The sequence below is a fragment of the Astatotilapia calliptera genome, chromosome 4 (genome assembly GCF_900246225.1).
Source record: "Astatotilapia calliptera chromosome 4, fAstCal1.2, whole genome shotgun sequence".
Classification (NCBI taxonomy): Eukaryota; Metazoa; Chordata; class Actinopteri; order Cichliformes; family Cichlidae; genus Astatotilapia; species Astatotilapia calliptera.
The window spans coordinates 2001938-2018422 of record NC_039305.1 but is presented as its reverse complement, the minus strand read 5'-3'; the positions used below and the strand labels follow the sequence as shown (position 1 = coordinate 2018422).

Sequence of the window (16485 nt, the reverse complement as noted above, 5' to 3'; positions counted from 1 at the left end):
CGCACACCTTTGACGCTGCGTTTTCTGTGTTTTTCTCGTCCACACTAAATGCAAAAACAGAGCTTTCGAAAATATCCACCCTGGCAGGCGTTTTTAGAAATCTCCATTTTCAGTGACCGAAAACGGCGTTTACGTGTGGACGAAAGGTGCCAACCCATAGAAAAATCTGTGTTTTCAAAAATACCCGGGTACGTGTGGACGTAGCCTTTATCAGATTTAAAGAAGCATCATTTAGAGATGCTGGAAACAAGGGGACATGATCGGACTGTCCCTCTTCTACCTCGCATCTGGGCCACAAACACTTAAGCACTTAAAGAATATTTGCTTTGAAAACTGTTAAATTGCACTGAAAAAGAAAGTTATTTAAATGAAGAATAAACAACTAAAAAACTTCTTGTAAATGTGTAAATGTAAAAATACAAAAACAACAACAAAGAGCTTTGTTTTTTTTTACTCTCCGCACAAACTAAAGAGACAAAATAACGTGAATAATTTGCTTCCAGTTTGTGGTGCATTGATCCGTCTCTGTTGCTTTTGGGCCTCCTTTGCTCACTTCCCTTCTCTCCCCTGTCTGATTACCTCTGATTACCTGTTTCATAGGTGCTTCCCTGCTGGTCTCGCTGCTCTCATGTCAAATTCTCAGCTGAAGGAGGTTTGTTGGTCATCTCACCTGCTTTTCATGTTGTTTAAGGCTGAAGAGATGCCTCATTACTCACCAGATCGCTGCATCAGCAGGGACCTGTCCAGTATTCAGAACACCTCTCGACTTCACAACAGTGTTTGTGTCCACGGAGCTGCCTGCGATCGCTCAGTCAAAGCTCTCCTGTCTGTTGAAAACAGAAATAAACCCTGGTAAACCCTAAACACTGGTTTTTTTAAAGAACAATCTGGCCAAACGGATTCTGACGCAGGCTGTCTTCAGGAAACCAAGGAGAGCAGCGGGGCGAGCAAGGCCAGGTACTCCGTCACTTTGGTGCCAATCCAGCTCTTCTCAGTCTCCACCTGCTCCAGCAGACCCCATTGGAAACAGCCCTGCTGTCGTCACAGCTTTTTATTCCAGTGCTCCCCAGCGTGGTATGAAAAGGAAAAAAACAAAACGCTTGGACAATGTTAGCATAATGGACAGGTTCACACAAACGCAAAGCAGGAGATGAAGCATCGCTGAACATGTTTCCAAACCAACTCCATTCCAAGCCAAAGACTAGAAAATATGGTGAAGCATATTTTCATATACTTTGGCTTCACCTGCACAAGTGCCGAGGTAGGTCTCCCTGCAGAATTAGTTTTCCCTGTCGGGAGCAGCGCTGGGCTGTTCAAATCACGGACAAACAGGATCCCACAGCTGTTTATGTTTTTGAACCCATTTTGCACAGAGAGGCATTTTTTGAAAAATGTATTGATTATACAGGAAAAAAACAACTACACGTAAAATAATCACACCGTGACGCCGCTGCCTTTCTAAATGGAGGGACAGTAACTGCGTGTAAAACCTGCAGACAGTCAGATTAACAGTATTTTGTCTCTATCTGCCATTCTGCAATTCATCCCATGTAAACAACGTGGCGCACAGCGTGACGTGAATAAAGGCACATACCTTTGACGTTGTGTGACGAACTCTGTGATTCCTCGTCCACACGTAAACGCAAAAAAGGAGTTTTAAAAAATCTCAATTTTCGGTGATTCGAAACGCCGTTTACGTGTGGACGAAATGTCCAAGCGCATAGAAACAGCTGCGTTTTCACAAATACCCTTGTAAAATGTTTGGTGTTTGGAAAAACAAAATATGGGTGTGTGTGGCGGATGTGTTTGTGCGTGGGGGGATATTTTTCTTGTAAAACAAAGGGGTCCTAGCAAAAAATGTTTGGGAACCACTGGTGTAACCGACGATGGGAAACATCTGTCTGTTGTAGGTCATCCTGTGCTGTTCCACTGGCTGACAGTTGGTGGCAGTAAAACAAAGTAAATGTAGAAATGTAAATGTAACCCCTTCATGTGATACGCCTGTGATTGTGTTGTGTTCTGGCGTGAAAGTAAGAGGCAGGAGACAGCACTGGCTCTTTACTGCACATCTGCAACACAGAAATACAGCTCTGATCTGTGTGTCACATGCCTGCCAGGACACCTCTCCTCCGGCCATGCTGAAAGGAGCTGTGACGTGGGCAACCATGCAGCGCACACACACACGAACGCACACAGACTCAGATCATACAGGCAGGACATTAAAATGCAAAATGAATTTTTTTTTTTTTAAAAAAAGGGTTTTGGGTGAAATACACAAGTATTTAACACAAATGTTACACCAACAAAGTCTGAGACACAAACTGTATAAAAGGATTGATTTGATTGAAAAACACTAATATATAATTTCCAACTGGTTACACATAATCAAGTCAATTTACAGTCAAAGTGGGAAAAAAAAATCATTTATCCCCAAGGGGCACTTAAGATAGATGATACCTTGCTGACCATACATACAGTCGTGGCCAAAGGTTTTGAGAATGACACTAATATTAGTTTTCACAAAGTTTGGTGCTTCAGTGTTTTTAGATCTTTGTGTGAGGTGTTTCTGTGATGTATTGAAGTATAATTACAAGCTCTTCATAAGTTTCAAATGCTTTTATTGAGAATTACATCACGTTTATGCAAAGAGTCAATATTTGCAGGGTTGGCCCTTCTTTTTCAAGACCTCTGCAGTTGGCCTTGGCATGTTGTCAATCAACTTCTGGGCCAAATCCTGACTGATAGCAACCCATTCTGTCATAATCAATGCTTGGAGTTTGTCAGAATTAGCAGGTTTTTGTTTGTCCACCTGCCTCTTGAGGATTGACCACAAGTTCTCAATATGACTGAGGTCTGGGGAGCTCCCTGGCCATGGACCTAAAATGATTTGTTTCCCAAGTTACTTAGGTATCACTTTGGCCTTATGGCACGGTGCTCCATCGTGCTGGAAAAGACATTGTTTTTCATCAAACTGTTCTTGGATAGTTGGAAGAAGTTGCTTTCAGGGGATGTTTTGGTACCATTCTTGATTCATGGCTGTTTTCTTTGTCAAAATTGTGAGTGAGCCCACTCCCTTGGATGAGAAGCAACCCCACACATGAATGGTCTCAGGATGCATGAATGGTCTAACCCTATCTCCCTCCGAGATAGGGTAATGAGCTGTCACAGTCACGTAGCTTTCCGTTTCCCTGGAGGTCCACCCATTTGTAGTAGGTAGGGCAACAGAAGATGCCTGGGACAGTTCAGCCATAACTTTAAGCTTTTCCTGCTCATACATGCCTGGAACGATCTTGCCGCTAAAGTGGACGGGCAACAGGATATCATATGTGGCTCAAGCATGTTCATCATAGTTTAAACCCTTGTTTTGCACAACGGAATACGGCCTCCCGTCTGCAGCTAAACACCGCAATAGCTTTTGTAATAGCTTTAGCCCGGTTGGATTGGGCAGCAAAGGGCTGCTTAAATACAGCGAACTCCTCTGCTCCTCCCCTTGGACCGCTAGCGCTGACCATTGCTATCGCTTGACAGATCCACCATGTGCACCACACACATACTTTTTTTTCTTCTTTTTCGAATCTTCGGATCACGTGCGTGCCAAACCGTGGCGTGGGATCGGTTCGGATAACGAATCAACCATGATCCGCTGCACCACTACTGAGCAGTGACAGAATTTTCTCATGATAGTCTTTCTGGTTTAGCAATACTGTGCACCTGCCCTTGTCTGCCGGAAGGATGACGTTGTTGTTGATGATGTTGTTGACGATGTTGTTGTTGACGATGTTGTTGTTGACGATGTTGTTGTTGACGATGTTGTTGTCATTACTAAGTGATGTGCGTGCCTTCCTCTCCTCCATGGTGATGTTGGATGCTGGGGGTTTTGCATTGCTGAGACAGGCTGAAACTTTCGTCTGTAGTTGCTCTGCTTCCACTTCTGCAATATTGTTGTTTCGAATTGCTGTTTCTGTGGCTGTGATCAGCTCCACTAGTGGGATTTGTCTCGGCGTGACAGCAAAATTCAGTCCTTTAGCAAGGATGTTTTCTCTGTTTGGGTGAGCTGTCTATTAGACAAATTTTTCACCCACTTGTCCACATCCTCGTTGTCTCACTCAGGTGGTTCCTGTAATCTGCCAACTTACATGCTGTTTGATCATACTGACATACAACTTGATACATTCTTAATCATCAGGGCTGGACTGGGACAAAAAACCGGCCCAGGCATTTTGAAGAGAGACCGGCCCACAAGGTATTTCACCAGGTTTTCATTCAAAGCCATAAAGCCTTTGAATGAAAACAAATGCTGTTGTGACAGTGATGTACAGTCTTGTTGGTATATGTGTGATTTCTATACATTTTATATCAGATAAAAACTTTGGTTGTAAGATTCAGATAATTATTTATTAAAAGCTAGACATTTTAAATGAGAATAAGAAAGAAAAGTATTTCTTTGTGTCCCCCTCTCCCTGTTAATGGCCTACCTGGCCCCCTGGCAAAAACTTTACTAGATCCGCCCCTGCACAGTTACCAGCTGTCAGCTACTTAGAAAAGGATCCTGGTGTTATTTGTCTTACCTTCAATTTATTCGTGTCACCTAAAAGGTAAACCTGTTTCTCCATCACCTGTTCAGCTCTGATGATCCAGTAAGGACATCTCCTGGTTTCATCTTCATGTTTCCCTCTCACCACATATCCAAACCAACATCATGACCAGCAGCTTTACAGCTGTGGCTCCAGCAAACATCAGCTGATACTAGAAATTAATATTAAATAAATTCTAACAACAGCTGATCAAGCTTAAACGTGCTGCTGTTGTTTAGCGCGACATCCGCTGGTTTCCTGTTTCTGGCGCAAAGTGGGCGATAAACAAACAAGAGAGAAAAGCCGATCAGCTGATCATTGATCAGTTTCATGATTAAAGTAGCAACAGGAGAGGGAGGGGAGAGAATGAGAGGAGAAGGGGGAGCTGACAGCATAACGACGCAGAATAAATCCAGTCGCTTAAAATATCGGTTGTTAAGCTTAATGTGGGAATACTTTACAAACATTCAGAGATGAACTTACACACTTGCTTTATTTACTTACTCTGGGATAGTTTCCTCAGAGATGAAATGCCGGTTTGGTAGCGAGGCTCCAAATGCTTAACCAAACCGCCAACAGGTCTCGCGTGCCAAAGCCGCTCTATCACATGACGCATACTGCTCCGACGTGCTGGGTTATGCCATGTCGCAAGTTTTGTGAGGTGCTTTTGTGATATTTAATAAATCGGATTATATATTTTTATTTCTCTCCAATATTTAGGTCAGTATAGTACCAATACCGATATGTAATATCAGATCGGTCCATTGCTATTTAAAAGTGGAATGGGAGGCAGAGCCTTCAGTTTTCAGGCCCCTCTTCTGTGGAACCAGCTTCCAGTTTGGATTCAGGAGACAGACACTATCTCTACTTTCAAGATTAGGCTTAAAACTTTCCTTTTTGCTAGTATATATTAAGCCCATATGGAAAAGAAATAGGAAAAACTAATAAAAGACTTGCATAAGATTTGGCTTACTTCATATAGTGAATCATATAAGCCTTATATGATTCACTCATGAAAGTGGCTGTCATGGTCCGACAGCCCTCACCTGGCTGCCTGCCCATGTGTTATTGGGTGCATGTCGCTCCCTTCCCCTCTCCCTCTCTCTCTCTCTCGGAACGGGATTGTTTACCTCCGAGCGATGACGAGCATTCCCGAGAGTGTTCCCGCGCAGAGACTGGCCGCACCTGTTGTCGATCGGAGCCGACCAGCTGTAGCCAATTATCCGCCATCTCCCGGGCTGCCTTCTTAACAGGGCGATCGAGCTTCGGTCTGCGCTGGATCATTGTGTGAAGCACGGTAGAGCAGCGCGGATGGTTTTTGTGGCAGTTACGTTGATCTGAAGATTGTTTAGTTACCCCGTGTGTGTTTGTGTGTTTGCCACCAGGAGGGAAACGGAGAGAGAGATCACGGGAGCTGGACCGCCACTTGGGATAACTGTTTGGAAGGAGTCGCTACGTGTGTTTTCACTTCACGGCCACGAGCACTGCCAGGAGGAAAGGGACGAGACCACACCTGGACACCCATCATTATATTTATATATATTATTGAACTGTTGCACCTTTACCGCACTTTAAATAAATCCACTGTCTTCTCCCAAAGGAGTCCTGCATAAAGTCCTCTTTTCTACACCCACCCTGACAGAATGATCCAACCAGCCTTGGACTCGGCGGACTCCGATCCTGTACAACGGGAGCTATCTCTTCTTGGAATGACACGAGAAGATGTTTCAGCATATTTCTAAGGAACAGGGCACCCTGCTTCAGGTAGTAATGGAACTAAAAGGTATGTGGCAATCCCCTGGCCCAGCAGCAGCTAATGTTTCGCCTCAGTTGTCCTCCTTAAGTGTTGCGGCCGCCTGCCCTCTTCCTCCCTCCCCACCTCCACCCATGCGTGAGCACAAGCACACCTTACCTGTGCCTGAAAAGTTTTCAGGGGATTTAGATAAGTGTAGCGGCTTCTTAACCCAGTGCGATTTGAGTTTTCGCCAACAGACTCAAGCCTATGCTACCGACGGTGCCAAAATTGCCCTCATGGTGCAACTCATGACTGGGAGAGCACTGAAATGGGCTCAGGCAGTGCTGCGTTCCGACCCCAATGTGTCTTATCCTGACTTTCTGACCAAATTCCGCAGTGTTTTTGATAAAGGTTCTAATCCGGATGCAGCTGCTCACTGGTTGTTTTCTTTAAAACAGGGCAAAAAGAGTGTGGCGGATTTCTCTGTGGATATTTGGATCTTGGCTGAGGAAACTGGCTGGGAGGACAAAGCACTTCTCAATAGCCTGAATGACGGAATCAGACGTGAGTTGGCCACCAACGACTTACCTACATCATTGGATGCTTTGATTAATATGTGTATCAGCCTTGATGACCACATGCGAGAATACGGAGGGCAGGCTGAGGAAGCCCGCCAGGCAACAGGAAGCCCAGGTGGTTGGCTGAGCGCTTCTTCCGATGGGGGAGGACAGGGGGAGCGTAAACTTGAGGAAACGGGGGAGGAGCCGATGCAGCTAGGGCGAGCTAGATTCAGCAAGCCGGGGTGGAGGAAGAGACGCCAGATGGGTGAGTGCTTTGCATGCGGAAAGAAGGGGCACTTTGCAGACTCTTGCCCGTCCCGGCTAAAAGATTCGGCCCGTCAGTAGCGGTGGGGTTACTGATGGGTGCGACGGGAGATGTGTTACCCCACCTCAGCTGCCCCGCCAAGCTTATCTTTCAGTCCATAACTCATTCCTGTAACGCACTAGTGGATTCGGGCACAGAACAAAGCTTTATGGACGAGACTTTAGCCAGGAGATTGGGGGTCCCGCTTGTTTCCCTGCATCTTCCCTTACATGTGTCTGCCCTCAATGGGGAAGTGCTGGCCAAAGTCACGCATCGCACGCATGAAATCACGCTGGTTCTTTCTGGTAATCATGTTGAAAAGCTAAGTTTGTTTCTGTTTAAGGCGCCTGATACTCCATTAGTGTTGGGTTACCCGTGGCTTCAACGTCATAACCCTCAGATAGATTGGGCCCAGGGTAGTGTGGGGGGATGGAGTGAGTGGTGTCATAAGCAGTGCTTACGGTCTGCTGTTCCCAATCTGACGCCGACTGTGGCGAAGGACTCTGTCTGTGCTTCTGATCTCTCTGTTGTTCCGGCTGAATATCATGATCTAGCTAAAGTGTTCAGCAAGAGTTTGGCCTCATCGCTTCCGCCTCACCGACCTTACGATTGTGGCACTGATTTGCTTCCAGGAGCTACACTGGCCACCAGCCGCCTGTACAGCCTGTCCAAGCCTGTCCAAGCCTGAGCGCGAGTCCATGGAGCGCTATATTACCGACTCATTCTCCGCTGGCATCATTCGACCGTCGACTTCTCCACTAGGGGCAGGATTCTTTTTCGTCGACAAGAAGGACAAATCCCTTCGCCCCTGCATTGACTTTCGTGGTCTCAACAAGATCACCATCAAGAACAAATATCCTCTCCCTCTGTTGGCGTCCGCATTTGAGTTGCTCCAGGGAGCCACCATTTATACTAAGCTGGACCTTCGCAGTGCCTATCATTTGGTTCGTATTCGAGAAGGGGACGAGTGGAAGACCGCATTCAACACGCACTTGGGCCATTTCGAATATTTGGTCATGCCTTTCGGTCTTACTAATGCTCCGGCTGTCTTTCAGGCTATGGTGAATGACGTGCTTCGGGATTTCATTAACCACTTTGCTTTTGTGTACTTGGATGATATTCTCATTTTTTCCAAGACTCGTGAGGAGCGTGTTGAACATGTGAGGCTGGTGCTTCAACAGCTGTTGGAGAATCGCCTGTTCGTCAAAGGTGAGAAGTGTGAATTTCACGTCCCAACTGTGTCTTTTCTGGGGTTTGTGATTGATCGGGGGCAGTTGAGAGCAGATCCTGCTAAGGTCAAGGCAGTGGTGGAGTGGCCGGAGCCTAAGACTCGGAAGGCACTCCAAAAATTCTTGGGCTTTGCGAATTTCTACCGGAAGTTCATTCGTAACTTTAGCACTGTGGTGTTGCCGTTGACTGCTCTCACTTCTCCTAAACAGCAGTTTGTGTGGTCGCCCCAGGCCCAACAGGCTTTTGTGCGACTGAAACTGTTGTTCTCGTCTGCCCCCATTCTCGTTCAAACAGATTTGTCTCGACCCTTCATTGTGGAAGTGGATTCTGGTGTGGGCGCAGTCCTTTCCCAACGAGTGGAAGGTAGACTCCATCCCTGCGCCTTCTTCTCCCATCGTCTTTCTCAGGCGGAGCGTAATTATGATGTCAGGGATCGGGAGCTCCTGGTGATCAAGTTGGCCTTGGACGAATGGCGCCACTGGCTGGAGGGGAGTGTGCATCCGGTGCTGGTCTGGACGGACCATAAGAATCTGTCGTATCTGCAGACGGCCAAACGCCTCAACGCCCGGCAAGCCAGGTGGGCCTTGTTTTTTGCTTGTTTTGATCTTGTCATCACTTACAGGCCAGGGTCGCGTAACACCAAGCTGGATGCCCTCTCACGCCAGTTTGCTCCCAGTGGGTAGGGGGAGGTGGAGGAGGAGAGCAATATCATCAGCTGTGTGGTGGGTGCGGTGACGTGGGAGATCGAGAAGTTGATCAGGGAGGCTTTGCGACTGGAACCTGATCCCGGTTTGGGCCCAGTGGGCCGACAGTATGTTCCCACAGCTGTCCGTGGCAAGGTCATTCATTGGGTGCACACAGCTAGGTTCTCCTGCCACCCGGGTAAGAACCGTACCGTCACGTTCTTACAACGCTTGTTCTGGTGGCCTGCTCTGGCGACGGGCGTCCAGGAGTATGTCGCTGCATGTACCATCTGTGCTCGGAACAAAGTTCCTAGCTCTCTGCCCTCGGGTCAGTTACGGCCACTTGCTGTCGCCAGCCGTCCATGGTCTCTCAAATTCAAATTTGAAAATTTGAATTTGAATTTGATATATTAACTCATTTAACCAGGGACATTTTTGTATCTTATCTTCAGATCTTTTCTTGGCACTGACAACACTGTCAACAACGACTTGACACTTTTGCATGCCTGTAAACTGACTGTACATTACATTTCCCCGATGAGCTATTATTCTCTTACTGGCAGATGCAGTTTGTCGTCACACGGACAGGAGAACAAAGACATGGGGAAATAGCTGCAGAAGTGTTTCTAAAACTATGACTTATGAGTATCTAAAAATAACTCCAACCTCACAGGACTGTCTCATGTTTTATTGCCATTAAATTTCATGTTGTGCAGTTTTTTGACACTCGCCCAGCTGTGAGAATGAAATCAGACCAATGTAAACTGACCTACTTAATGACAAATATATGTTTGCAGGCAGTTCATCTCATGTAAACAATAACGTGGCGCACAGCGTGACGTGAAATAAGGCACATACCTTTGACGCTGCGTGACGAACTCTGTATTCCTCGTCCGCACGTAAATTCAAAAAAGGAGTTTTAAAAAAATCTCAGTTTTCGCTGATTCGAAACGCCGTTTACGTGGACGAAACAGCTGCGTTTTCAAAAATACCCGTGTAGGTGCGGACGTAGCGTAAAAGAGTTAGTAGTTTATCTGCAGGTTACTTGTATTTGCTTAATTGTTTACTAAATGTTTGAGATGTGAAATAAACCGCAATGGAGCAAAATATGGGCGTGTGTGGTTGGGGCATGTGTTTGTGCGTGCGCGTGCATGCGTGTGCGCGCGCATGGGGGAGGGGGGGCGCGAACATTTTTCTTGTAAAACAAAGGGGGGCCTAGCAAAAAAATTTTGGGAACCACTGATTTAACCAATGATCTACAGGATGGGTCCTTCCCACATCATATGTGGCTCTGATGATGAAACGCAGCCTATTCGCCTCCATTCCCCAGATTTCCATGTGAGTTTCCTCTTTTCAACACTCTCCCAATTCACCAGCGATGCTTCCAGTGCTACGGCTCTGGCATGTCTGGCTGTTTCCTTCTGTCCACGCACCTCCACCCCTACCATTTTTCGACCGTTGGGTACAGACACCTGTTGCCAGAGAGGTGTTACTGTTCCAAGACCAAATCCTCCTCTGCCCTGTTGGATGTGACCCACCACGTCAGGATGGTGAAGAGCAGATTTGGCCTGTAGCACAAATGTGGTTGGGGTCCATTCCCTCCTTGTTGCTAAGGTGGGAGCAGCGTCTATCACTATAGGGTCTCGGAGTCCATGAGTGACATCTCAAGCCTCACTTTTGCACACTACGCCTTCCTGGAAAGCATCATGACCTTCTCCATCACCAGCTGGTTCCACTCCCTCAGCCTTCATACACGAACAGACTGCAGCTCTAAAATCATTGGCCTGTCAGAACTCTGGCTCAGGTTTTCAGCCAACAGGCTCTTAGACAGGCAGCCAAAATCATCAACGACCCCTCTCACATTCTTCACCTCACATTTTAATGGCTCCCCTCTGGGCGACGCCTCCGCTGCATTTCCTGCAGGACTGAGAGGAGGAGGAGCGCCACCTTAGTCCCCAAAGCAGCTCTGCTTTTTAACTCCAGCAGATAAGAACATTTCCCCCACCAGAAACACAAACTTCTCTACACTCTTTTATACTACTGACACTTTATTTACTTTTACTTACTTAAAGTTATTTATTCATCTTTCAGTCACTTCAATTTTGAACTGTATAATTTTAAAACTGTACGTACTGCATATTCTGTGTATTCTGTTCTTATTGTTGTTATCTTCAACACTATGCTGCTCTGTTGTATGTTATTTGCCCTTTGGGGATAGACAAAGTCTTTCTGATTCTGATTAAACTCCTCTGCCAGGCTAGGGATAGGCAATGACAGCATCCCGTTGTTGTAGAGTCCAACGCTGCTGAGGCATTTGGGAAGTCAAAGCCACTTCCTCCCGTATATATAATATATAGTATAGTATATATAGTCGCTGCCTCCCCTTGTCCTTTATCAGTGGACAGGGGGAGGCAGTTGTCAGTACAACATCATGAGGGACACTTGATGACCTCCCCTCTTTGTTCAGTCCAGTTGGTGCAGTGAGTCCACATTTTACCCACTTATGAAGTGCTCACTTCAACCACTGATTTAATTTAAAGTAGTAACAGTTACCCTCTCATGCTACCTGCAGTGTCAAAGACACTAACAAAAACTAAAACCAGGGAAGTCTCAGTGAGAACAGTGAGAGGGCGGTAGTCTGCTGGACCACTGCCTCTTTGGGGTTGACTTGTTATTGCCTCTTTTTGTAACTCTCGTTTACATCAGAAGGGAAAGAAATACTTCTGACATGACAGATGTTTGTGATGTGCTCAGTGGAAACGTCAGTGTTTTGTGGTTCTACTGGTTCTGAAACACTTCCTGTTCATTTGTTCATTCAGCGAAACCTGATGTAGTTTGACCAGTTTTTTCCCGAGTGGACAGCCCCCACTGTGCCAGTCCCACTGTCATTGCAGATTAATGAATGATGGAGATGTATTGTTTTCGTTCACAGAGCAGATGTGTGGTGTATCTCTCCTTCATGATCTCACTGTGAAGCTGCTTCTTTGAATAAAACTTCCTGTTTCACAGATTTACAGGAATGTAGTTCTGTCACAGTTCTGTGCTCGATGTTCGTGCTGATCTAACGAGTGAACAAACGCTCATCAGACTGAAGAACTGACTCGTTTTCATCTAGTTGAGGAAATAGTAAAACATCATCATGTAATTACACCACATTAAAGAGAAGCAGTTTTTATTTTGCGGAAAGTCATCATGAAAATGCAATAATGACGTTAATGTTTAAAAACTGTACAGTGATGAGCAAAAGTTTTGAGCCTCATTTCTTTCTGTTTTTCTAGTAAAATGTGAACCATGTGCAGCGATTTATTGATGGGTCAAACAGAGTTTGTACGACTCTAACGAGCTCGTTTGGTGTGAGCGCCTTTATTCTCAGCACAGTCTGAGCTTTCTCTACTTTCTTCTTCATCTTGAAGGACATTCAGGTCTCTTCTTTGGATGTTTCTTCTTTTTGTTCTGGTCTCTGTCAGGATGATCCCACACTGCTTCAGTGATGTTGAGCTTCTGGCTCTGGGGAGGCCCATCCATGCCTGATGGTGCTCTACTGTGTTGTTTCAATCCAGGTATGTTTCCACTGCACTGGCAGTGTGTTTGTGAAACCCTCCAGTTTAGATCATCACTCTTTCGCGCCTGTTGTCACAGATTCAAACATCTCTAAATGTTTCCAACAAAAAAACAAAACCACTTTTTAAATATCTCAATGATCGTCAGCAACAGGATTTATTTATGTAGTTTTTGGTCGAGTTAATGCATTTCACTTCAATACAAACGCTGCTGCTCAGCTCGCCCCTTCTTACACCTGTACACATCAGTCAATACTGTGAAACCTTTAAATAACTTTTATTTGACACAGCAGGGCAGACTTTTGTTTCCTGGTGTTAAATTAATGAGTAATCTGAGAAAAATGATTAAAAAGTTCCTGTTTAATCTGATGATTGTAATGTGAAGCAGGTCTGGTAACCTGCAGTGAGGTGTTGGGCGTGTCGTCAGACAGGTGTTTGAGAAAGGTGTGTTTTACTGCAAACCGAAAGGGAGAGAGAGGAAGGGTATTTAAGCCTCAGCAGGTCTGCAGGTTTGGATCTTACAGCGATGGCTTTCTACAAAGTGATGTGTTTGGCTGCTGGGCTGATGCTCCTGACCCAAGGTAAGAGCTCTCTGCACACACCTGCATCAGGTACAACTCAGAGGGCGAAAACACTCAGGAGCACAGCGCTCCACTTTAAAGTGACACTGCAGGAAAATAACCTTTACATTAAAGAAATCGTTTCTTTAATACGAATTTGATGTGTTCAGTTAAAATTCACAATGTTCAGTAAACATAACTTTAATATATATTTTGAAGAAGAAGGTTTTACGACAGACCAACAACACAGGACGTAGTGTTTGGAACCTCAAAATTTCTTATCTCACATTTTTTCAAATGGGTTACATTAACTGTAACTTCACACAGTAATTACAGACAGTGAACTAATCACAGAACGATGAATGAAGATTTTTAGTTTTAAAATGGTTTGTTTCTGTGTTTCAGAGTCTGAGTCACAGCTGGGTGGTAAGAAAAAGCTTCTTTGTGTAATGATTTAGTTTTATGTTTAATAAATCTTTAGTTTCATATGAATATTAGTTTGTGAGTGAACTGTAGACTCCAGGATCACTGTGTCCTCACTCAGCAGTTTGTAGTGCTGAGAGTTTACAGCTCCTACAGTAATGCTCACTCTGTGTTTTAATGTCGGTCTTCAGTTTGTGGTCAGCCAAAGCTCAACACCAGGATTGTAGGAGGACAGGCGGCCCGCGCTGGCAGCTGGCCCTGGCAGGTCAGTCTGCAAAGATCTGGGTCCCACTTCTGTGGAGGATCCCTCATTAACAGTCAGTGGGTGCTGACTGCTGCTCACTGCTTTCAAACGTGAGTAATGAGGCTGAAGCTGCACTCTAAACATGATTTAAAGACGCTGTGAAAGGTGCTAATCTGGGGGCTCAGGGGGGGTAACAGGATAAATATTTAACAGGGTGGGAAGTCAAACTTTATATATGTTTTCTCGTCTATAACAATTGTAACAACTGTGCACTGTTCGTGTCGCTCCTGATGATCTCAGCAGTACTCCAACCGGTCTGACTGTGAATCTGGGCCTTCAGAGTCTACAGGGATCTAATCCCAATGCAGTGTCTCGGACAGTAACACAGATCATCAAACATCCAAACTACAACTCTCAAACTTTCAACAATGACGTCTGCCTCCTGCAGCTCTCCTCACCGGTGACTTTCAACAACTACATTTCTCCCGTCTGCCTGGCAGCTTCAGACAGCATCTTCTACAGCGGTGTTAACAGCTGGGTCACCGGCTGGGGAAGTACTAGAGAAGGAGGTGGGTCATAAAGACACCTGATCGTTTTTAGAGAAATGATGACAATAATACAGGGAACAAGTTTGCTATCTCAGAAATATTTAGAGCAATAAGATGTTTCCATGAGGTTAAATCTGTGCAGAGTTCAAAACCAGAAAGAATAATTATGTGAATTAAACAGTCTGGAAGTGCTGGACCTGCAGCAAACATGCTGTCTGCACGATGATGTCAGGTCAAAATGATCCTTGGTTAAAAGAAAGTATATTTTCTGTGTATCTGACACTGCCCCCAGGTGGTGTTAGACAGTTACTACATGATGACGACCATCTACTGTCTGTGTGTCAAGTTTATTTCTGTATCACGTTTAAAAACAGCAGCTGTTGTGCTTCATCTAAAATACTCAAATAACATAAAACAGGACAAGATGACAGAGCGGCATCAAAGTCATGTGACTGTGTTCTGCAGAGAGCTCCAACCCCAGCGGACAAACATGTTTCCCCATCTTTGTTTGCACACATGACTACACTTTGTTTTTAAGTTTGGTGGAGCCGCCCTTTTGTTTGAAGGTTAATCAGTCACATGTTATTTATTACAAACTGATATATTTATTTTACCCCTTCAGCGTCCGCTCCTTCACCCAACCTGATGGAGGTGGAGGTTCCTGTTGTGGGAAACAGGAAGTGTAACTGTAACTATGGAGTGGGATCAATCACTGGCAACATGATCTGTGCCGGGTTAAGTGCAGGAGGAAAGGACTCCTGTCAGGTGATTGTTGTTACCTGTGTTTGGCACATTTTCACCTTCTACAGTTTCTTCTCCTCAGCTAACAGTAAATGTTTCTGCTCTCAAAGGGGGATTCAGGAGGTCCAATGGTGAGCAAGCAGAGCGGTCGCTGGATTCAGGCGGGAGTCGTCAGTTTTGGGGAAGGTTGTGCCAGGCCGAATCTTCCAGGAGTCTACACCAGAGTATCCCAGTACCAGACCTGGATCAGGACCCAGATCTCCTCCAACCAGCCGGGCTTCATGACGTTCAGGTCCACTGGGATCAACAGTGACCTCAGTGTCACCTGCTGAGGACTGCCTCCCAGGGACGGTCCTAGCCTGCTTGGTGCCCCAGGCTAACCCCCCCACACGCACACACAAAACGTGTCAGGTTTTGTATTGTTGATTATCATTTGTGCTTAGAAATATCTACTTATATATGCTTAGAGTTTTATAATTAGTTGTAGATTGGTAGAGGTTTGATCCTTAATAGTCTGCAAACTTTGTGTGTATTCCAGAGCACTCTGGGAGCGTGGGAGAGCTCGTACCTTCTCTTATTGTTTTATGGTAGGATAAACGTATCTATGTCTGTTTTAGGTTAAGTGCCTTTTGTTCAGATGAACTGCTGGACTTCCAGACCAGCAGGTTTAGGGAAGTCGTTCATGGGGTCACACACACACACACACACACACACACACACACACACACACACACACACACACACACACACACACACACACAGGCAAGGTACTCTTTGTTTGTATGTAGACATCATATGTTAATGCACCTATGTATATTCATGTAACCTCAATAAAAGAGCAGTGTTACGGGGGAGCGGACGAGAGCGACTGGGGTCAAGCGAAGGAACGGCGCCTGTCCGGTTCTCTCCCGTGCACGAGAAACATGAAGAACTTTGCCTACTCGTGTCTTGCTTTGCTGTGTAATTACATTGTCTTCAACGTTCCAGCGAATAGGTTTAAGCTACTAACCTATCAAAACGTATTAAGGATTGTACATTAACATAAAACTGTTGTCGAAGAGGGAGAGAGAGTATGCATAGTATGCAAACAGCTACCAAACAGCCATCATAATTCGTCATACAATGAGAACAGGACAAATCAACAATTGACACTGACTAATTAATATTAAAATCTGTAACATAATGTATTGTTTGGAGTTTAGTCTGTTACTGTTACTATTTTTACCATTTGTTGGAGCAACTGGAACTGTCGCGGTTCGAATTTTTGAGGAAGAGACATACGACTGAAAGTCCATAGTGGGTCAACACAAATGATTTTATTAA

General features: G+C 45.3%; 1 protein-coding gene across 2 annotated transcripts; it reads left to right on the top strand.

Moving 5' to 3' along the window:
• Nucleotides 1-12554: 12554 nt before the first annotated feature.
• On the top strand, nucleotides 12555-15594 carry LOC113020188 (serine protease 27-like). Of its 2 annotated transcripts, none has more exons than XM_026163948.1 (6): nucleotides 12555-13227; nucleotides 13612-13632; nucleotides 13821-13983; nucleotides 14177-14442; nucleotides 15044-15186; nucleotides 15273-15594. In XM_026163948.1, the coding sequence occupies exons 1-6, from the start codon at nucleotides 13173-13175 to the stop codon at nucleotides 15492-15494; spliced, it is 870 nt and encodes a 289-aa protein (XP_026019733.1). In that variant the 5' UTR covers nucleotides 12555-13172; the 3' UTR covers nucleotides 15495-15594. The 2 variants fall into 2 exon arrangements, with proteins under 2 accessions (XP_026019733.1, XP_026019732.1); XM_026163947.1 differs by having other exon boundaries at nucleotides 14174-14442.
• Nucleotides 15595-16485: the final 891 nt, after the last annotated feature.

Bases quoted from the DNA above. Each gene is read 5' to 3' on its own strand.
- LOC113020188 (XM_026163947.1), top strand. From the start codon at position 13,173: ATGGCTTTCTACAAAGTGATGTGTTTGGCTGCTGGGCTGATGCTCCTG. The intron at 13,984-14,173 runs GTGAGTAATGAG...TGATGATCTCAG, and splicing joins GCTGCTCACTGCTTTCAAAC to CAGTACTCCAACCGGTCTGA. The intron at 15,187-15,272 runs GTGATTGTTGTT...CTGCTCTCAAAG, and splicing joins GAGGAAAGGACTCCTGTCAG to GGGGATTCAGGAGGTCCAAT.